Source organism: Dipodomys spectabilis, unplaced genomic scaffold (assembly GCF_019054845.1).
Source record: "Dipodomys spectabilis isolate Male_0828 unplaced genomic scaffold, ASM1905484v1 ptg000092l, whole genome shotgun sequence".
In the NCBI taxonomy this organism is placed as follows: domain Eukaryota; kingdom Metazoa; phylum Chordata; class Mammalia; order Rodentia; family Heteromyidae; genus Dipodomys; species Dipodomys spectabilis.
Window position 1 is genome coordinate 7,966,985 of NW_024870769.1, and position 22,560 is coordinate 7,989,544.

The following is a 22,560-nucleotide window of genomic DNA, read 5'->3' on the forward strand; positions in this document are numbered from 1 at the left end:
CAGTCTTCACCAGCCATCTTCTGGTAGGGAAGCACAGACTACTCCATGATGTACAATAAAGGCCACTTCACTGCAGCTTCTACCCATGCGAGTGCTGGAGTTCGTTGTTGTCAGTAATGGCATTATTCAATTCTTCTAGGAAGATATTTAATGTAATGTTACCCTTCCCCCCAACTCCTAATCCAACTTCTACTTATGGTTCTTAAACTGTCCCTAGGCCCAGAGGGTGATCACCACTGGGAATCTGTTGGAAATCAAATTATTAGCAACCTTCTTCTAAGGTTGGTCCTGGCCATCTGTGTTGTTATAAGCCTCCAGGTTATCCAGTGCTGGCCAGAGCTGAGGAACTGCTGCTGTCCTTCACTTCCTGAAGCCTGTCTTTGTTTCTCCTGCCATCACAGGGAGTCTGAAGCTTGCCTTTGCTCCAGTACCATATCAGAAAGTCAGTATCCAGGGTCACCTTGGCCATGTTGTGCCATTAACAAGGGCAGAGGTTTTCTGATTCCTGTTAAAGTTTCTTTCCTGGCCAAAGGCATATTTGGTTATGCATGAAGTATTTTCCCATTTAAAGCCGAGAATCTGTGGCTTCAGTCACCCCTGTTTGTGTATGAGATTAGATCCTAAAATATGTTTTTAAGAGCTTTGGCTATGTTTCAATATACTCTTTCTGCCACTTTTGGTTTTTAGACTTGTCCCTATTTCCCTAAAAGAATACCACTCTCCCATCAGCCCCTTGCCTATTAATGCTCCCAGAGAGCCAATCTGTTTTATATGGGGATACTGCCCCACAATGCAGTGCTGCTGTCTATATGGGCTGCTTAGAAAGCCATAGCTCTCAGTTTGTGCTCTGTCTGCAGCCAAGTGGCCAGGCCCTTATACCTTGTTTTGCTTTTTTTTTTTTTCCCTCCCATCATTTTCCTGATGTTCTTTTTTCCCCCACAGCTGTGGACTGAATTACTTTTCAAGCCTTCTGGTCTTATGTGTTCAGGCTCTGTCAATTACCTTGACTGGATTGGGGAAGAATCAGTTTCAATAAAATGAAGTAATTTTTGTTATAAGATGCAATGGAGGGGCTGGGAAGGTGGCTCAGTGGTAGCGCGCTTGCCTTGCATGCATGAGGCCCTGGGTTCGATTCCTCAGCATCACTTGAGCAAAAAGAAAAAAAGCTGGAAGTGGTGCTGTGGCTCAAGTGGTAGAGCGCTAGCCTTGAGCTGAAGAGCTGAGGGCCAGTGCCCAGGTCCAGAGTCCAGGCCCCACGACTGGACCCCCCCTCCAAAAAAAAAAGAAAAAAGTAGAAAAAAGATACAATGGATATAAAAACAAATACCAGATAGTAAGTTGTGTCTTTTTTGTTTAATGCCAGTTCTGGGGCTTGAACTCAGGGTTTTGATACTATCCTTGAGCTTTTGTGCTCCAGGCTATCATTCTACCACTGGAGCCACAGCTCGCTCCATTTCTGGCTTTTTGGTAGTTAATTGAAGATAAAAGTCTCAAAACTTTCCTGCCTGGGCTGGTTTTGAACTGTGATCCTCAGATCTCAGTCTCCTTAGTAGTTAGGATTATAGGCATGAGCCACTGGCATCCAGATCTAAGTTGTGTCTTTTAAGTGGCATATCCACTTGAATCTGTCTGACCTGCCTGAAGCTTCGGGTCCCTCTTTGCATCATGTAGACAGTGATTTAGTTTAAAAAATTAACTCATAAAATCAACAAAACTGGGAAGCTAGGTTGAGGTAGAAAGGTAGGTGAAGTAAATGTAGACAGTAGGAGCTTTAGTAGGTTTTTTGTTTATTTGTTTATTTGTTTTTATCTGTGCTGGGGCTTGAACTCTGGGCCTGGGCCCTGTCCCTCAGCTCTTCAGCTCAAGGCTAGCACTCTACCATTTGAGCCACAGCACCACTTCTGGTTTTCTGATGGTTTATTGGAGATAAGTTTCATGGCTTTTCTTGCCCAGGCTGGCTTTGGACCACGATCCTCAGATCTCAGCCTCCTGAGTAGCTAGGATTAAAGGCGTGAGCCACCGGCACCTGGCTGCTTTTGTAGGTTTTAAGTCTTTCTTCTGCATTATACATTCATAAATGAGACATAGAGACATGAAAAAAATCTATTTATTAGGTTAGTGATGCCTAGAAACACAACTAAGTAAGCAGTCTAATCACCAGGTGGTAGATATTGTGATTCCATTGCAGTTTAACTGATACACTATTCTATTTACTTTACAATCTAAGGCTTAAAAAAAAGTATTCAAAATTTTCATACTTCTGCCTGTTTCTGAGTTAACCTTTATCTAAGTTGCTTTGGAGAATGTCACTGGAAGTTACCTTACCCTTGTGGCAGATGTAAAGCCAAAGTTATCATTCTTCAAACTCATCCTCTACAATTACAAAAGTAATAAAAAGGTAGGCTTGTTCATTCTTTGCTGAATGAATACACACTTCCTGCCAAGCCTAGCACTGCATTAAGCTCTTGATAGCCTTAATCTTTTCCTTCTCTCTTATCTTCACACTAAGTCCAGGAGGGAAAGCTTAAAATATGTCTGATGCTAGATGTTAACCCCAACCTTTAATTTGTATAAATAATGTGAAATATGCTGTAAGTTTAGAAATTTGAGGATGAAAATAGTGAACAGAATTTACTCAAGTAGGACTTTGCTGTTCTTGATAAGTCTCCATTGGTTAAGAATCAAATGGGGAAAAGGATATAAAAGTACTTTGTACTATTAGACTTTCACACAATGTGACTATTACATATGTGGCATTTCAGTGGCTTGGCAGTTTTAAGGGTCTCTAATTAGTAGGGACGAATATTTGAGCTGGGTTTTTTTGAAGCTGCTGGCTTTGGGAGATCAACAAAGAGGAGGATCTGGACAAGTGTCTGCAGTTTGAACAGAGGGTGTTGGAAATGAACTTTATACCTATGAGACACAGATAATGGGTATGTGAAGATAGCATATTAGCACCTAGCTATGCTCACTTGGATCTAAGCTATAGTTGTAGATGTAGTGAGAAAGAAGGTGCTGAAATGTGTTTATTGAGTGGCCACAATAAAACTTCAATAGACTATGTGATGCCCTAATCGGGTATATGAAAAGAGGGGACAAGCATACACGTCCTCTTCACCAGACAGGTTTTAGTTCATATCCTGTTGTCTCGTCCTTGTGGTTTTTATTTTTAATCTGCTAAACACCTTTCCCTCCACCAGAGTTCAACACTGTTTGGGCCAGTGTTGAACTGTCAACAGTTGGCACACTCAGAGAGGATACTTGTTACTTGACAGGTAGCATTACCTCTATTCTTCTGCCTGGTCAGATCTGCACAGTTGGTGTTTCTATATCCAGACCACTTGAGCCTATTTCTTGGGTTTATTCCTGGTCCTTGAACATTATAAGAGTGGCTTGCCTAGTCTGCAAAATATGCTAATTTAGATATGCTAGTATAGGTAGAAAGAGTGCCCAGCCTGATGGACAAAATGACACCTAAACTTAATCTCTTATTCATAGGCATCATGTTGTTTAGTGATGCTTGTGTAGAATGGCTTTTTTCCCCCTCATCCTGGGGCTTGAACTCAGGCCTGGGCCCGGATGCTGTCCCTGAGACTCTTTGTGTTCAAGTAGTGCTCTATCACTTGAGCCACAGTACCACTTCTGGCCTTTTCTGAGTAGTTTGTTGGAGATAAGAGTCTCACTGACGTTCCTGGCTGGGCTGGCTTCGAACTGCAATCCTCAGATCTCAGACACCTGATTAGCTAAGATTACAGGCTTGTAACCAGCACCCTGCTAGAATGCCCTGTTAAAGCATAGAAGGGGAAATAATGCTTATAATGCTTTTAGCAAGCCTTGTTTCCCGGTGTCTTGGTGACAGTTTGTGTTTTTTCAAGTTCATTTCATTTCTGAGTAAATTGATCACCACCATCATGCTAGAGGCTGGTCTGCATAAAGAATATCTTGTTTCAACTTCATAGTTATAAACTATGTTTTGTTACTCCTATAGACATCACTGAAGTCAAAACTAAAAAACTTGAAGGCAAAAGCTTTGATTTTTCTTTCCAAACTTTTTTTTTTGGTGTTGGTATGAAGCAGAGCAACTTTCTTGCTCACAACTGGTGCTCTACTGCTTAATTTATGCTTCCAGGCTAGCTTTTTGCTGGTTAATTAGAGATGAATTTCTATGGGCTTTTCTGCTGAGGCTGTGTTTGAATCATGACCTTTAGGTCTCCGCCTCCGGAGTAGCTAAGATTACCAGGAATCACTAGTGCCTTTAGCCTAAACTTAGTTTAGCTTAAACTACCTTTAGCCACTATGAGAAGGTGAGCAGTAGAAGTCACAAGTGAGGATTACTTTCTCTACTGCCCTCATTTACCTAAGAATGGATGTGCGGATGGAGCAGGTGAGATTTTCTTTGAGCCAAAAATCTTGGAAAGTTCTCTGGGGATTTGACATTTTTCTGGTCCCCGACCATGTAAATTAAGAATGAATGTATAGATATCATTATACAACAATAAAAGATGTCTTCAAACTCATGTTAAATTAAAAAAAATTTTTTTGCATGGTGTTTGGTATTCATACCAATGGTAATGACTTATATGTCTTTGTTTTCTCTTTGCCCACGCATGGGTGAATAGCACGTGTGGAGCGAAAGCGAAGACTGCCTGCCTTTCTTGCAGTTAGCACAGGATTACATATCTTCCTGCGGCAAGAAGACACTCCATGAAGTCTTGGAAAAAGTGTTCAAGTCCTTCAGACCTGTAGGTGTCCACTTGTCCCTTCGGTGGTTATATTTGATTTGTACCATGGCTGGGGCAGGGCAAAACCTGGGATGACTAATTGTTTTTCTTTTATGTGATGTAAAGATAGCAGCTAGTGTTTAGAGCTGTTGAGTGAAGAGGTGATGACTATGTCTAGCATTGCTTGAGTTGAAAATCCCTGTTAGTTGGAAGTAAACAGCCTCAGAGATATTGGAAGTCTGTCTTGTACCTGTGATTCTAGCTACTCAGGAGGCTGAGATCTGAGGATCTTTTTTCGAAATCAGCTCAGGTAGGAAAGTCTGTGAGACCTATTAGCCAGCAAAAAAGCTGGAAATAGAGGTCTGACTAAAGTGCTAGAGTGCCAGCCTTGAATGCAAAAGCTAAGGGACAGTGTCTGACCCTGAGTTCAAGATGCAGTACCAATAATAATAATAATAATAATAAGACAGTGGGGTTTGTCAAAACCTATTTAAGTTTATCCCTCCATGTTTTTAGGTGTGGAGAAGGATGAAGTTGGATGCTGGCTTTATTCTTTTCCCTGATGTAGAGTTTGCTTCTTTCCTCTCCATATCTTGGGATTTAAGAATCTGTATTTCTCTGGCAAACTGATAGTTTATTTTCAGGCTAACTGATAGACATGTAAAGTGAATATTCACCTTACTTTTTGAAGATTTCCTGTCCTCATTGGAGGAATAAAGCCATTACCAGCATTACAACATTCCTGGCAGCTTCAGTTCTCGGCTCACCAGAAGTACTCCTGTATGTTCAACAGTATTTGCTTTAGAATTTGTGTTCATTTCTAAAACTTGTGTGTGTGTGTGTGTGTGTGTGTGTGTGTGGTATGTGTGTGTGGTGTGTGTGTGTGGTGTGTGTGTGTGTGTGTGTGTGTGTGTGTGTGTATGCTGGTGATTGAACTTAGGGCTTGGATCCTGTCCCTGAGATTTTCTTTTCTTTCTTTCTCTTCTTTCTCTCCTTCCTTCCTTCCTTCCTTCCTTCCTTCCTTCCTTCCTTCCTTCCTTCCTTCCTTCCTTCCTTCCTTCCTTCCTTCCTTCCTTCTTTCTTTCTTTCTTTCTTTTTTTGCTGAGACTGATACCCATGAGCCACAGCTCCATTTCTGGCTTTTTTTTTCTTTGAATGGTTTATTGGAGATAAGAGTCTCGTGGACTTTCCTCTCTACACTGGCTTTAACCTGCAATTCTCAGCTCTCATCTTCCTGAATAGCTAGTCTTACAGAGTAACTGGTGCCTGGCTTAAGCTATTATTAATGCTTCTCCACTGACATTTTCAAGCTTCTTTGCGTAGTAACAACCTATATCTGATTTTAGATATCTTGAGATTTGGAAGTCTGTTTGCTGTTTTATTATTCTATTGGGTCTCAGTCTTCTATCTTGTTTTTCTTTGTGTGTTGTGTTATCTCCGGTTGTGGGATAGTATATTTGAAAGTTTTGATCAATTTCAGCCTATGACACCAGTATCTTTATCTGGAGAGGACTACTGTTAGCCTGCCAGATCTTGAATGTACTACCAACTTGAAACCACTTTCAACAATTGGAGGTGTGTTGTCTTTCAAATAATTCAGGAGAGGACAAGCCATACTACACATTTGGTCTATTGTAGTTTATCCTTGTCCTAGGAGTGTGGATCTTTGGGGAATCCCAGCTTAAATTGAATGCAGTTTAGTGTGTTTCTTTGGAGGACTCTAGGCTTTTCCTTTGGTCTCCTTGACTCAGACTGAAAGTGTGATAGAGCTCTTAGTTCTTTCCTCTAAATTAGCAAAAACTCTCAGGATGAAGCAGCTTTTTGTGTTAGGCTTATCTCTCCAGGTACTAATTTTTCAGTATGTTTAAGAAAGCATTTCTGGTATTTAACATACTGCAATTTCTCTCACATTGTAGTTGTTCTCAGTGAAAGAATTAGCCATTATAAGAAATGGAATTCCAGTGGCTTTTATCACAATGTCTGCTTTGTATCATTCATCCAACCACTTCATTTTTGTTTGCTAATTTTCTAACCTAGTTTGCCTTATTCAAAATTGGCATGTGATTGAAATCACTGTCCCTCAGTAAGCCTGTTAGTACCCACTATGCTTGTGGCACCCTTTCCTGTCCACGTCCTACCAACCAAATAGGTGAACCTCTGAGATATCAGAGAACTTGCTTTTACACAAACAAGTACAATGTATACTGTGTTGGTGACAAGTACCAAGAAGGAAAGAAAGAAATGCACAGTGGGTAAGCTTTGATTAAGGAATCAGGGAAGATTTCTCTGGAATAAAACCTTGAAGTCAGGAATGAAACATGGGGAAATCTGGGAGGAGAGTAGTGTAGAGAACTGAAGGCCTCTGAGGTGAGAATGGATACAGGTCCATGAGAGAGAGGCCCCAATATGGCTGAAGGGGAAGAGACCTGAACCCTTGAGAGAGGAGCCCAGAGACTAGGGTCCTTACAGTTGGAGGAGGATGTGGCTTTACCTCAGAAGTAATGGAGAGTGATTGATGAAATCAAAGCTAGAAGGTCTGATTTTGCAATTTAAAAGACTCCTTCTGAGCCTGGCGCTGGTGGCTCATGCCTGTAATCCTAGCTACTCAGGAAGCTGAGATCTGAGAATAACAGTTCAAAGCCAGCCCAGACAGGAAGTCCGTGAGACTCTTATTGCTGATAAACTATTCAGAAAAGCCAGAAAACTGGAAGTGCTGCTGTGTCTCAAGCGGTAGGGCCCCTGCCTTGAGCTGTAGAGTGCAGGAACAGTGCCCAGGCCCAGAGAGATGAAGCTAGTAGGGCTAAAAGTGTGGCCAATTCAGTAGCTGGTACTGTCCTCCAAGCTGTTGAAATGGGAGTCAGCCCAGTTGGGGTGGGGACTGGGTCTTAGGTTCTGGAAATACTTTAACAATTGAGCTAACTGTAACTAGACTTGCTTGTGGACTGGAAGTGGAATGTGAGAAAATGAGAGAAGATAGTGCCTGATCTATTGTCTGAGCAATGGAGGAACTAATATCTGGAGAAGACTTTAAGAAGAAAGGTTTGGGGGTGATTCTGTCAGAGCTTAGCTTTAAACAGGTTGATGTTTGAAATGTCCATTAGAAATGCAAAATTGATCTCTACCTCCTCCCTCCCCAAGTACTAGGTCTCTGAACTCAGGGCCTTGTGCTAAGATAGATAGGTTCTCAACCACTTGGTTGAATGCCCCCAGGTGTGTGTGTGTGTGTGTGTGTGTGTGTGTGTGTGTGTGTGTGTGTGTGTGTGTGTGTGTGTGTGTGTGTGTGTGTGTGTGTGTGTGTGTGTGTGTGTGTGTGTGTGTGTGTGTGTGTGTGTGTGTGTGTGTGTGTGTGTGTGTGTGTGTGTGTGTGTGTGTGTGTGTACTGGTCCTGAGGCTTGAACTTAAGACCTGCGTGCTCAGATTTTTTTTTTTCCCCTCAAGACTAGTCCTCTTCCACATGGACCACAACACCACTTCTGGCTTTTTCTGAGTAGTTTATTATAGATAAGAGTGTCACTGACTTTCCTTTGTGGGCTGGTTTCGAACCACAATCCTCAGATCTCAGCCTCCTGAGTAGCTAGGATTCCAGTTGTGAACCCCCAGCAGCAAGACCTTTTGCTTTATTTTTCAAATATTATCTCGTTATACTTGGGCCAGCCTGGATCACAAACCTTCCATTTATCCTGCCCCAGTAGCTGGGATGATAGCTTTTTCATTGGTTGAGGTGGGATTGTGTTAACTTTTGTGTGCCTGAGCTGATCTTGAACCAGGATTTGCCAAATCTCTGCCTCCCAAATTTCTGGAATTACCAGTATGGACTAGTATACTCAGCCTCCAAATCTTAATTCAAAAAAAAAATTATCTGAGCCAGATGATGGTGGCTATGCCTGTAATACTAGCAACTCAGGATGCTGAGATCTGAGGATTTCGGTTCAAAGCCAGCTCGGGCAGGAAAGTTCATGAGACTCTTACCTCCGATAAACTACTCAGAAAAGCCAGAAGTGGTACCATGGCTCAAGTGCTAAAGCACTAGCCTTAAGCACAGAGTCTCAAGCACAACACCCAGGCCCTGAATTCAAACCCCAGGACCGGCAATAAATAAATACATAAATAAAATGCTAACAAGCATTCCCTTTGCTTCTAGTTTCTTCTAAATATACATTTCTTAGTCTGTACCTCAGTTTTCCTGCTGGCAAACAAAGCATGTAGAATTGACATGCCTGGGAGAAAGTAAACTCCAGCCAGAATCCTTTTGGCTGATTTTCTATACTGAATCTTTTTTTGGTGCTGGTACTGGGGCTAGAACTCAGGGCCTGAGCACTGTCCCTTAGCTTTTTTGCTCAAGTGGCATTCTACCACTTGAACCACAGCTCTACTTTCAATTTTTCCAGTTAATTGGATATAAGAGTCTTAAGGACTTTCTTGCCTGGATTGGTTTTGAACCAGGTGCATTAGATCTTAGTTTCCTGAATAGCTAGGATTACAGAGGTGAGCCACTAGCACCTGGCTCTAAATTTGGAATTTGGATAACTAAGCAGTTACATGTAAAGCAGAGACAAAAAAAATGGTCCCCAAACCATCAAAAGCATAGCTACAAGGAGTTGGACAGATTGTGTATTTTTTTCGTAGATAAAGCTGTATGTGTTAATGGAGACAGATTTGATTCCATGATGCTGGTTTTATTAATAAAATGGAACAATCTTAATTTGTGGACTGGGATACTGCTCTTAAGGGGCTGAGGACTTGAGCAGATGCAGTGCTCCCTCTTGCAGAAAGTCTTTTTTTTTAGTAAGTTTTTATTGTGAAAATACTGTACAGAGGGGTTACAGTTACATGGGCAAGGTAATGAGTGCATTTCTTATCAAGCATTGTTGCCTTAGTTGTGGAGGTAGGAGGGAAGGGATGGTAGGGGAGAAACAAAGGCAGAAAGTCTTACATACTGGATGCTCTCTGCTTGGCCTTCCCTTCAGGACAGTCACGAGGGAGACCCTTTCCCAGAGTTACCTTAGGGCCAAGTATCTGAGGGCGTTTGGGTTTTCCCTGAAGGATATTCCCTCATTGAATAAGAGCAAGTGTCACAACCCCTTCCTTCCATGGGGCCTTAGAGGTAGATTAGTAGGGAGACTTGTTCCCTTTTCATTCCCACTGCACAAGGCATGTCTTCCCAGTGGTGCTGTTTGAGTTTAGAAACCATACACAGGAGAGATTCAGCTGCTGTTGTGGTCATTGAAAGTACTTGTTGAAGAAGTTCTCACTCCAGTGCTACAGGTTTATGATACTCATTGATCAGTGTGTACCAGCAGCTGCTCTTTCCAGAGGTCACCCAGGGAAGGAATGTGTTTGCTTAGACTTAGGACAGCCACAGCCTAGATTTGGGATACGTGGCTTTTAGCATCAGCCCATGAACATTCCCTGCCCAGTCAGTGTATTCTCCTTTAGAGAGATGAGGACTTGTGTGTTGGTAGCTTTATGCTGCCCACTGGGGCTTCAGGTTGCATAGCCAGCAAGTGCCAGAACTAGGATTTAGATGGGCCTCAGTGAGACCCATCTAGTTTACCTTCCTGAAGATAAGTGCTCACAGTCATGTCCAGAACAGTTACCTTTTGGTCTTTCTCAGTAACATACCACTGCATGACCAAGGCTCAGACCAAACCAACCAAGTGTTCTGCCTGTGAGCATGCATACTTCCAGAGCTGTGTACTTTTAACCCTTTCTCTATTTTTCCCTCCTCCAAAACAATTAATGTCATCGAGTTCTTACCCCTAGGAAATCTGTCATTGGATTTTAAAAGAGAAGTTATAGTTTTTTAAAAAAAAAATAATCCTTTTCTTTCTCAGTATCTTATTTTTTTCTACTTGACTCATTTTTAAAAATGCATCAAATTATTGACAGGGGCGTATTCTGAGGCTGAAAAGCAGTACATAGTACCCCATACATAGCACCCAGAAGTACATAGCATGACCCAGTTATTGTTGTCAGGAAGCTACTAGAAGGATAGACAGCCACCTAACAGAGGGAAACCCTAGGGTACAAGACAGAGCAGGCATTTTGCTTCAGGCATTCTGTGAAGTGTTGGGCAGTAGAAGCAAACAAATCCTGTTCCTTCTCAGGTTATTCCACCATGCAGGTTCCATGAGGAAATATGTCTGAGAGGATGTTTATGAACAGGAAATATTTAATATGGAATCAAGATCTTACGGTGGTGAAGAACTCAAACTCTCTTGGCAGGCTGTTGGGGTTCAAATGCTAAGTTTTGTCCCTTGCTGGCTATGTGATGACCTTAGGCATATTTCTTTACCTCTCTTTCTCAGTTTATTCCTTTGTGAACTTAGGAGGCAAATGATCATTACCTTAGGTTTACTGTGAAGATTAAATAACCCACTTTTGGTTGAGGACTTCGTGTTGAAAGCATTAAATCAGTGTCACTATTGATGTGGATAGGGTAAAGATGTCAGGCAAAAATATGATTTGAGAAGTGAGCAGAGCCTTCAATTTTTTAGATTTTTGGTGGAGAAAGAAAACAATTTGCAGGGAGATTTCAACATGTGTTAATCAGAAGCTAGGAGAAGAAATTTCTTTAAGGTATGGGAAGCTAAAACAACATTGATTTTTGACGAAGCAACAAATGCTCACTGAGGAGCCAATCCATATAGCTTAACCTATTAGATATTAGGGTCACAAAGAAGATACTGGGTGGCCCTATTCCCCCAGAAGGCATTCTATCAAAGAGCTTCAGGATTATGGATATCTTTTATTTTATTTTTTTCACATTTCTTCTAGGTTTTCTATGATGGCCACATGATAGAAAACTTAGAAGGTATGGGGGAAGACTGTATTATTTTAAAACTGTGTTTAAAAATGACATGATTTAAAGTGCAATAGAAGTTCTAGGAATATAAGAGTGCCAGGCAATGGGATCATAGAAATTCCATTGTAGGTTTTTCAGGTAGAGCACATTTTTGATGGCTTCCCCTCAGAGTCCTTAGAAATGCCCCAGAAGAGGGAGTTGTACCCTTGCAAGTTGCTCTCCCTCAGTAGTCCTGTCTTTACAGATGGGGAATGATCTGATTCACCGTCCTGTGGATTCGTGGGAAGTTTCTGAGTCAGATTGAGTACACAAAGAACTGTCAGAATTCAGCCACTCTGCCAGAGTTGGTCTCTGTTTCTAGCATATGACTGGTTCATTGGCGGTATATGGCCATCCTCCCTCTTCAGAGACTCCATTCCACTGTCTTCCAAGCACCTCTTTCACTAGTGAAGATCACCCAGGGAGGTCTGCTTTCTTCCTTATTTTTCTCTTGCCACTGGGACATTCTATCCCAGTAGGACTTGGATGCAAATGACAATACCACACAGGCCATTGCTTCCATCCATTAGCAGGCACTACTGCTCTGGTCCTGCATTTTTCTCATTTAAGTGACTGTCAGTTACTGGTGGTGCTGGCTCTCACATGATGGAACTAGAAAATACGCAATGGTAGTGATTCTCAATCATGCTGACCATGCTATTCAACTTTTCTTCAATATTTAATATCTTTGTGTGTGTGTGTGTGTGTGTGTGTGTGTGCACGCACACATATTGGGACTTGAACTCATGACCTGGGCACTATTCCTTTGCTATTTTTGCTCAGGGCTAGGTCTCTACTACTGTAGTCACAGTTTCATTTCTGTGGTCTGGCCACAGAAGCTGTGTGAAACTGTTTGAGAGGTTCACAAAAGGTCAAGAAAAATATTACAAGTGTGACTTTGAATACATTCCATCCAGTGTTATTCATTTTAATTTTATAATTTTCCTTTGGGTTCTGTATTTTATAATTTTTCTATCCACTGGGATTATGAACCTTGTCCTTTTTACAAAGTGCAATAGCCCCTAAAAGAATGATAGAGCATCTACTACTCATATCCATTCATTTTCCTCATGGTGTTGCCACCTAATCAGATGGACCAATTGATCAGGATTCTAGTATGGGTTTCTTGATACTGGCAGCACTGTGGATCATTAAAACAAATAATCTTTATTCCCCCAGATGCTTCAGGTTCTGAGTCAGGTTCTTCGAATAGGAATGTCCCATTACATGGGAAATGGTTGGAAATAAAGAGGCAAGTCCCACCTGAAACTCACTGAGTTAGGATCTACATTCTAGGTAAATTACTAGGTAACTAACACACACAGTAAAAGTGTGAGAAATATTGCTTCAGGGAGTTTCTTGAAAAAGTATGCAGGGACCTTTGAAACTACATGGTAACTAATATATTCACTAGCTTCTTGAAGGTACTCTCTAGCCCACATATACCTCCTCCACCAGTATAAACATACCAGCCCACTGTGTAGACTAGACTTCAAGTAGTTCACATCATTGTCTGAGAGTGTTTGAAAGAGGGTGTTAGACCACAGGTAACTGTTGCTCAGTGTTTGAAGAACTTTAATTCTCAAGCATTTGTAGTTCTCCTCCTAATACAGCTCTTCATGGATGGATTTTCCCAAGGGATGCTTTGTGATCGGAGATCTTTCTCCCAACTTATTTTTTCTCCACCACTGCATCCCAATTGCTGAAATAGGAATGCTTGAGTTTTAACTGTTGAGACGCATTTAACGGTACCTGGCACACCATCTTTTACTGGCCCAGTTCCTTTTCCAAATAAGAAATAGAGCAAAGACTCCAAGATCCTCACCACGCTTTAGTCCCTCTTCACTGGGGAAGATTTGGATCCAGAAGTTAAATTTAGAATTGTCTACCACAACCTTCTTCTGGAATTTTAGACAGTGTTAGTCTGGTATTTTCTATTCTATATTTACATCCAGATTGTATGCAGGTACATATAGAATTTAGCACTGCTCATTCCAAGAAGAAGCATGTATTCTGCAGTAGCATTGAAACCTCTAGCTGGTCAGCACTAAGTAGGCAAGTTCAAGGTAGCCTGATGGATACAGCTGATATCTACAACAGATCACTGGGGTTTAAATCTTACTTTGCCCCTTCTAGAAAATCCACTCAACTTCTTTAGGTCTTACCTGCAAAGGAATAATAATAATAACACTGAACCCATAGGGTTATTATTAGGACAAAACAAATTAACTTGCTTAAGACAGTGCCTAACAGTAAGTTGATAATATTATCCATTACTGATAAATCTGAATTATAAAAAGTTATTTGGTTCAGTGGATTTTGAATGCAAGCCTAGGAATCAGGTCAAGAAGCTGGAAGAAAAAAGTTTGCTGCTTCTTGCTAACTCACAGCAAGGGAGAACCAGTAGCCAACCATACAGCAGAAGAGAGGCATAGAAGTGGTTGGAAGCAGACTGAAGTGGAAGACTCTTTCACAGACTGAACTTCAAGTATGTGAAGCAATAGAGTTTAACGAGATGCATTTCCTGTGGCTAGACTACTGAGCAACGTAGTAATTTTACCTTCTCAGAGCTCTGGAGATACCCTGCCATGTGAGGTAGATAATTGTCTTGGTTCCTGATTTACAGATTCTTCTTCTGAAGCTAACTGAGGCAGACTTATGGCTTGGTAGAATTAAGGCCCAGTTAACTAGAGCCTTGGCATCCAGACTCCAGTTCCAGTGTCTTTTCCTATAACTTATCAGCACACCTTAAAGCCCTTTATTAAGGTGCCCAAGAAGTCCAGAAAATAGCTTTACCTACTCTGAAAGTGCAAGAGGTGAGCTGCGCCGAAAAGAATGGTCAAAATACTTCCTGCCCAAGGCAGACGCTCTAACTATCTGCGTTGATGTCATACATAAAGTTTAGGTAAGGGGCTAGAAAGAGGAGGGGTGGGGGAAGCAAGTGGTAATGGTTTACAGTTGGTATGCTAGGTCCCCTCCAATGAGACATGCTAAGCTATGGTTTAGGTTGAAGAAGACCCAATAGTAGACAAGGAAGACAAATAGGTATATTCATGCCTCAGCTGCACCGCTGTTATTCATGACATCATTGTTAACTGTAATGCTAACTATGTGGGAGGCATGGTTCAAGGCCAGCCTATGCAAAAGGTTTATGAGAGCCCCCCTCCTCAGCTAGTATCTGGGTACACCAGTACGTACCCATTATTGTAGCTACATGAGATCCAGAGCATTGCAGTTTCATGCCATTCTAGTAAAAAAGTTTACAAGACTCATCTCAACAGAAAAGAGTCTGGGCATGACAGCACGTCTATCAACCGAGCAATGGCAAGAAATGTAAATAGGATTGCCTCCATTTGGGCTATCTTGGGCAAGGTTTTACCTAAAACATGTTGAGAATAGAAGGTACAGAGGCATGGCTGAAGTGGTAGAGTGCCTATGGATAGCGAGTCTGAGGTTATACCCCAGTACCACCAGAAAGGATCCCAACAAGGAATAGCCTAGACCAGATGGATTGATTGCCTGATTTTCAGGCTTTTCCTCTTATATTTCCTCATCTATTTCCTTTCCCTCATATATTCTGCAGAATGAAAAAGGAAGTTGTGTGTGTGTGTGTGTGTGTGCTGGTCCTGGGGTTTAGACCGCAAGGCTCAGTTGCTTTCCCTGAGCTTTTGTGAGGCTAGTGTTCTACCACTTGAGTCATGGCTCCAATTCTGTTTTTTTTTTTTTTTTGTGCTTAATTGGAGATAAGAATCTCATAGACTTTCCTGCTTGGGCTAGTTTTGAACCATGATAAGGAAGTCTTTTTTGAAGCAATTATTACCCTGATACTAAAACATGGTAAGGACAAAAGTATAGACATGTTTCTTGCTGAACATAGATACAAAAATTTTCAATAAAGTATTTATGAAATTCACTATGCATTAAAACAATGTGATCAGATTAGTTTCACTTCAGGGGTGCTAGGATTGTTTAACATATACAAATCACTACATCTTATACAGCACATAAACTTACAATTAAGGACCAAATACACATGCATGATTACCTCCATAAATGCAGAATAGCCTTTGACAAAATTCAGTGTCCCTTCATGATAAAAAGCCTAACTGGAAATAGAAGGACTACATGGCAATGTAATACACATTGCACTAAATGCAGAAAATGAAAAACATTTTCTCTAAAGTCAGAAAGAGACAAGGGTGTCTACTCTCCCCTTTCTTATTCAGTATTATATTGGAATTCCTAGCCAGGACAGTAAGAGAAGAGAAAGAAAAGTAATTCAAGCTGGGTAAGAAGCCATATTATTTCCTTTTTGGGGATACATATATAGAGCTTTTAGGGGAGAAGACAGAGGTCTATATTTGGCATCTTGATGAGACATCAACCTTCTTCATCATATACTACCATTTATATCCTGGATGTAGAGATATTAAACATCTCTGCAGATGTTTTTTTGTGTGTTGAAACCTTCCATAAATATAGAGACTCTTAGCTTCCTATTAAAACTGAGCTCTTTGGGCACTAGTTCATGGGGGGCTAAGTTAGTTAAAAACAATACTAGTTAGATATCTTGGGAATCTTAGCTGAGTTGCCATTGAATTCAGATGCGATGTTTAATTGTCTTCCTGCCTCTTGTTCTCTTCCTGTAGTTGCTGGGACTTCCAGATGCAGATGATGATGCATTTGAAGAATACAGTGCAGATGTGGAAGAGGAAGAGCCAGAGGCAGACCACCCCCAAATGGGTGTTAGTCAGCAATAACTCCTCAAGGGCACCTTCTGGAAAAGGATAGTGAGCCTCATGGTACCCTAAGTGAGTCACGTGCTCCGGGTGTAGCCTTCTGCATTAGCACTTGGAAACAGGACATCTAGTTCCCAGCTTTGTAATGATCACACAATCTCTGTAATGAGCTGTGTCATCACTTGGATTTAGGTTTGGCTTCAGAGAAGTGTCTATGGAATTGTCTTGGTAGGCTTTGCCACTTTCAATTTAGAGTCCATTCTGTGGCTGCCTGTTTCTCTCTTGAGTTTATGTTGGAGGATTAATATTCAGTGATTGGAATGAAGAGAACTCTGAACGTGTTAAGGATTTGTTTTGAGCTCTTACAAGTGACTTTGCTGAGGAAAAGCATGGCAAGGAGATACTCGACCTACGGTTTTTATATTCTTTTTAAATATTCGTCAGTGAAAGATTTTGCTTATAAAGCATGAGTTTTAATAACTAACTGTTAAACTGCTCAAGTGCAAATTCACATGCAAAAGCAGAAAGGATAATCGCTTCACTTTGGATTAAGATGGTAAGAGGCCAAGGAACCTTGGAAGAGCTTCTCCATTACCGAGCTACTTGGGTATGTAGCAGCTGGTTCCTGGTTAGGTGTAAATTGTTACTTGCATGGTCAGCTGGGTTTTTTAACCTGACAATTACAAAGCCACTTAAAAAAAAATCTAATAGTGTAGAACAAAAGGGATGACAGATATAATTTACTGATTTTTTTAAAAGCTGTTTATAAAATGTCTCACATATAAAATGACACATTTACCTTCATAATAAGATGGCAACTTAGGAAATCATGAAAACACCCAGAATCCAAGTAAGTGCTACTTAAACTTTGAAGCCATAGATAAATTTTTAAAAAGCAGAATAAAAAAAATGTAAAAATTATCATGAAATCCTTTACTTTCTTAATCTTTTATTCTTAAGTCAAGAAAAAGTTCCCTATGTCGTTTATTTAAATTATAACCAAGTACATTAATGTACCAGATGACAGTGAATACTTAAAAGTGCATGAAAGTAGGAAGCTTTATCATAGGGTAGATTGTTTAAAAGAGGGTATTGTAATGAAAAAGATATATGGACAACCCATTGCTGTAATCATTTAGTGAACAATCATTTAGACATCCTCTGTAATGCTAAGATAGGATGATTTGAAACATTTTTGTGAATCCTCTGCCTCTCTGGTTCTAGTAACTTAGGATGCAGAATTCTTCTTCTATAGCACTTGATTTCTCTGAGCTAAGTTGGGAAGGTTTAGGCCATAGACATTTTAAATTCAAAATGAAACAAAAAGCCAAAAGCTGTAGCAAAGGCCACTGAACCCATGGGAGTTGTGTATCTTCTAGGCATGTCAGTGGAAATCTGATTGTCTTAGCATTTTCTGTTTAATTCAATGATGCCCTGAAGTGTTGGCCAGCTTACGGTCAAAAAGTATACTGTAGTTTTAAGTCATGAAGTGGAATAACTGGGTGATTTCCATCTATGCTTTGGAACTCACACTTTGTTTCTGTTCCTGAGAAAACATACTAAAGGTTAAATTCAAATAATATGAATTTCCTTTGAGTAGCCTATTTAGCAAAACCGAACTTACACTTTTATCCATTTCAGTAAGGAGATCCTGCCCTTTGTATCCCTGCCTGTGTTCCTACTGGCTCTGCTTACTGGCAAGAGGCGGGGCTCTATATTCTGTAGCTCTCACCCAGAGTCAGTGATCTCTATTTTAACGTAATAGGCGGTCAAGAATGACCTCAGCAATCTTAATGAAGACTGCTGAGTAGCTTCCTTCACTCCAAGGCAAACTAGAATTTTTTTTTTTTTATTGTGAAAATACTGTACAGAGAGGTTACAGTTACATGAGCCAGGTAATGAGTGCATTTCTTATCAAGCATTGTTGCCGCCTCCTTTGTTTTTCCCCTCCCATCCCTTCCCTCCCACCTCCACAACTACCCTCCTCCCTACCCTCCCCCCCACCCAAAAACTAGAAATTTATATCTAGAGGCTTAGAATCTAAATTTACCTATGTTTGGAAATGGAATGAGCATTATTTATCAAGAAGGTATTTAGACTTTGACCAAATATACTGCAATATTTTCATGCTAATACTCTATCAAAATTTGGAGCCAGATTTAGCCATCAAGTGGGCTGGTGAGAATTCTGGCTTTTGTTCTGTTCCAGGAGGAGGGGAAGAAAATGGCACTGTCAATATTTTTCCATGTTAAAATCACAAAGGCATTCACAGATTGGATTGTTTCTTCTCAGACCTCTTTTTTCTCTCTCTGATGATTCTTTCCCTGCCAGCACTCTAATACACACACATGCACACATACTCACACTCACACATTGGGCATTCTTCTGGGGCTGTGTGGACAGGCAGGTAATGAAGTTAGAGAACCTTGAAAGGGTTCTAGAGTGAGACCAAGTTTGTGACCTTTCCTAGACCTACACTCACACATGCCAGGAGGCAATACAGTTATGGAAGGAGTTTTGCTTAGAGAGACACTAGGAGAGACACTCTTTTGGGGTTTGTTCATTTTGTTTTTATCAGTCCTGGGGCTTGAACTCAGGACGCTGGATGCTGTCCCTGAGCTTTTATGCTCAAGGCTTAGTGCTTTACCACTGTGAGCCACAGCACTACCATCCCGTTTGGGGATGGTTGTTGGAGATAAGAGTCTCACATACTTTTCCTGCCCGGGCTGGCTTCAAACTACTATTCTCAGATCTCAACTTCTTGAGTAGGGAGTATTACAGGCATGAGCCACGAGCTCCCAGCACAGGTTCTGTTCTTAACTATGGCATTGATTGTGTGATGTTGGGAAGCCAGCTAACTAGTTTCTGAAATAGGAATACTGGCCCTTCCAGTTTGTCTCCTGCCTGCCTTTAAAAATGTGTGTACATATGATTAACAATCAAGGAAACTTAAGAGACACAAAGAAGGAAAGACATTCTAATAGCGCCAAAGATTCTGCCCTTATAATGGCAGCTATTGAGGCTACCTTAGAACTTGTTGGCCTCTGAGTTTCCAATTCCCCAGAACCTTCTGATCTGATGTGGCTGGTAGAATTTTATTCCTTTAAGGAGTGGATAAAGAAGGGGGTAAAGATGTGTTTGTCTCGGCTGCACATGCTTTGACTTTGGAGGACAGAGCTTCTCTTTTGGCTCTAACACTCGTGGCTCTGGAGCTCTGAGATTAACTGAATAGTAGCTAGAAGAGAGTGAAAGATGAGTACTTTTTTTGCCACTATATTAGGAGAAAGTGTGAACGTACAGTAAGTAAGCAAATGAGTCTGAGTGTGAGTGTGTGTATGAGAGAGAAGGGGTCAGGGAGGGAGAGAAGCTAGAAGTTAGATGGGAGAAGAAGGGGAGGGAGAGAGAGAAATACACAGAAATAGAAATAGAAAAAAATAGAGACAGGATGAATAGGGAGACGGCTGGTTGCTTGTTGGTCAGATCTGAAATCTTACCTGTGATAATATTACAAAACCTTGATCCTGCATCTGAGTGAATCATGGAAACATTTTTCCGATGGCTGCTTGGATTCTTTCCCCTGCCTGATGATCACGTTGGGCAGACTTCAGGAAAATCAGAGTAAATCACAAAGCAAGGGAGGAGGATGAAGCCCTCAACAGTGCCTGGCACTACCAGGCATTTGGTTACACTGGAATGTCTATTTGTGTGTTCCAGGCCCACAGCAGCACATAGCACATTTTGTTTTTGCATGAACAAAGCACAAAAAAAAATCTGTTATATAGGAATGTTCTTCTTGCCTTCTGGTACCAGAATTAGGTTTTCAGCGTACATAAGTTAAATCTACTCTTCTAGTAGTGATCTCCATTATTGTTTCGGTACAGACAGAAACTATTCTCTAGCACAACAGACATCTCTACATATTGTTTCCATCGAAGAGCACAAAGTATAGTCCCGGGGGAGGTGTGATCCAAGAGTATCCCTGCAGCTCGTTTTAGGAACCGGTTTTGCCTGTTAAAATTTATGAATTGTGAAGTTGGAATGAACAAAATGGTTACAGTGGGAATGGCTATAGGCAATGGGAGAATTAGGTCTTAAAAGTCAGGTCTGATTTTGTCTGTGTTTTAGAAAAAATAAGTTACCAACCATAGAAGGCATAGAAAAACTTTTATTAACTGTATCTCACAGTCTGCTTCACTCAGACTGAGTGCGGAGGATTTGTTGGTGAAAGCCCGATGACTTAAAAATGTACCCCAGCTAGGGCCATAACAGGTGTTCTGTGTGTCTGTGGAATCACTTGGACGTCAGCTAGGGGAGCCTGGCCGGCACGCGGGCTTACAGATTCAAGAAGGGATGCGGTAACATGCCGGTGATGCAAACTTGGGTATCACCAGAGCTGCCTGATTTCATGTCCAGGAATGTTTTACCGCAGGCCTGGAGCAAGCCCACCCATGCGCCTACTCCACAATGCTTCAGAGCTATAGAAGAGCACAATGAAAACTCAAGGCAGAGGGCAGATGGTTTTATTCCCTAGAGTGACTATGGACTTTAAAGAAATGCCACTGTATTCAGAGAAGTCTGAAACTGCTTTTGCACAAATAGGCCTCTTTCATAAACAATCACTTATCTTGGCTTAATAACAGGTCTGATCTTTGCAATGGAAGTTTTTTTTAGGTTTTATACAGAAATAATTATAAACCTATCATGATGCCAGCAGCCTGTGGTGGCCATAGCCATGTGCTATGAACATTTCATATTAGAAACCTCACGGCATCCTAAAGCTGGATAATTATGAGCAGTTAAAAGTATGTGCGAGGCCACATAACAATTAATGTTGTTTGCTCAGAATCACTTTCATCTCGTTTGCTAACACAGAGAAAGCTGATGTTCTATGTGTAAATTGTCTTTCCACTTTTTCCCCCCCTTAAGATTCCTTACCAGGTACTTTACGGTAGCCTTATGACTTAAGTCATAAGACAGACAAACAGTGCTCTGTACAAATGTCAGCCTCTGCGGAGGAAGTAAATCTTCAGTGCTGGGAAGATCTGGAGTGGACTTTAGTCCTAATTTGTGGATGTGTACAAAATAGAGCCACCTCTGGAGCAAGGGAGAAGCAAAAGCAAGGCAATTTTGTTGTTTATTTTGTTTAGCAAAAAAAGTGTTTCTATATTTCCTTTCAAAAAAATCTCTTGTGGATTACAAAACTGTCAAGTGAGTTGCCAGAAACTGTCATCCTTTGCTAGATGCCTGGAATAGTGTAAATTCTCTCTTGTACCCTGTCACCACCTGCTCCTCTCCCATCCCTCAAGTATGAGGATCCAGTCTGATGATGTGATCATCACACATTTGTATTAAAGAGCCTTCCAGACTTTGGTGGTCATTGCCTCTTTCTTTACTCTCTCCACAGAGTTAGTCTTATAAACACCTAATTTGGTTTTACAGATGAGGAACAAGGACATGGAAGAGTTGGACTAAGGAGGAAGTTGGTAGAGGGGAGCTATGGCTCATGTTCTGTACTTTTCCACTCTTCCTTTGAATTGGTTTTGCATATCAGGATTTATTTTTTTTCTAACCTACTTATAAAGCCTTAGTGACACAATTGGAAATCTGTGGTCTTTTGCACTGTTTCCTCACAACTTTTCTCCCAGCTGTTGTTAAGCAATGGCATTAAATTTTTTTTTAAATCTGAAAGTTGGAAGTAAGTTTCGTTATTTCTTAAGGGCAAGTCTCATGCTTCAAATGAATGGATCTCCATAGATTGGTAACAGGCTCAGCTTAGAGACTCTCGTGTTGATCTAATAACTCACTCAATTTGGGATTCTTCGTCTTTGGTGTGGCTGATGTCAGAGGTGTTAATGAAATGTGTGCATCCCAAACTTCATTTGTTTAACACTGACTGCAGCAAGGTAGTATAGACAAAGCCTAGTTTATGGGACATTTGCTTAGTGACTGCAAGTTGATTGCTAACAGATACAATTTACAAAGTACTGACTGGTCCTTTTGCTGTTGCAGAAACTAGCATTCGAAATTCATCTCCTCTTTGCAGTTAATCCTTCTGAAATTAATTCATAGAGCTAAAAGGTCTGGCTAAAGGCTGAGAACCTGGCTTAGTGGTATAGTGCTTGCCTAGCTTGCATGAAGTCCTAGGTTCAATTTCTCAGTACCACATAAATAGAAAAAGCCGGAAGTGGTGCTGTGGCTCAAGTGGTAGAGTGCTAGCCTGGAGCAAAAGTTCAGGGACAGTGTCCTGGTCCTGAGT

General features: G+C 41.1%; 1 protein-coding gene and 1 long non-coding RNA gene across 2 annotated transcripts in view; one reads left to right on the plus strand and one right to left on the minus strand.

Annotated features, from left to right (window-relative positions):
• Mturn (maturin, neural progenitor differentiation regulator homolog) overlaps positions 1-17,191 on the plus strand; it is a 29,611-nt gene extending 12,420 nt beyond the window's left edge. The window contains exons 2-3 of the mRNA XM_042685081.1: positions 4,620-4,742; positions 16,215-17,191. Coding sequence (XP_042541015.1) covers positions 4,620-4,742; positions 16,215-16,325 — 234 coding nt within the window. The 3' untranslated portion in view covers positions 16,326-17,191. The remainder of the gene's footprint in view (positions 1-4,619; positions 4,743-16,214) is intronic.
• Positions 16,503-18,841, minus strand: LOC122112224. Its single transcript, XR_006148123.1, has 2 exons — positions 18,317-18,841; positions 16,503-18,136 (listed from the first exon to the last, which is right to left on the minus strand). It is a non-coding gene; the product is annotated as an uncharacterized LOC122112224 (long non-coding RNA).
• Positions 18,842-22,560: the final 3,719 nt, after the last annotated feature.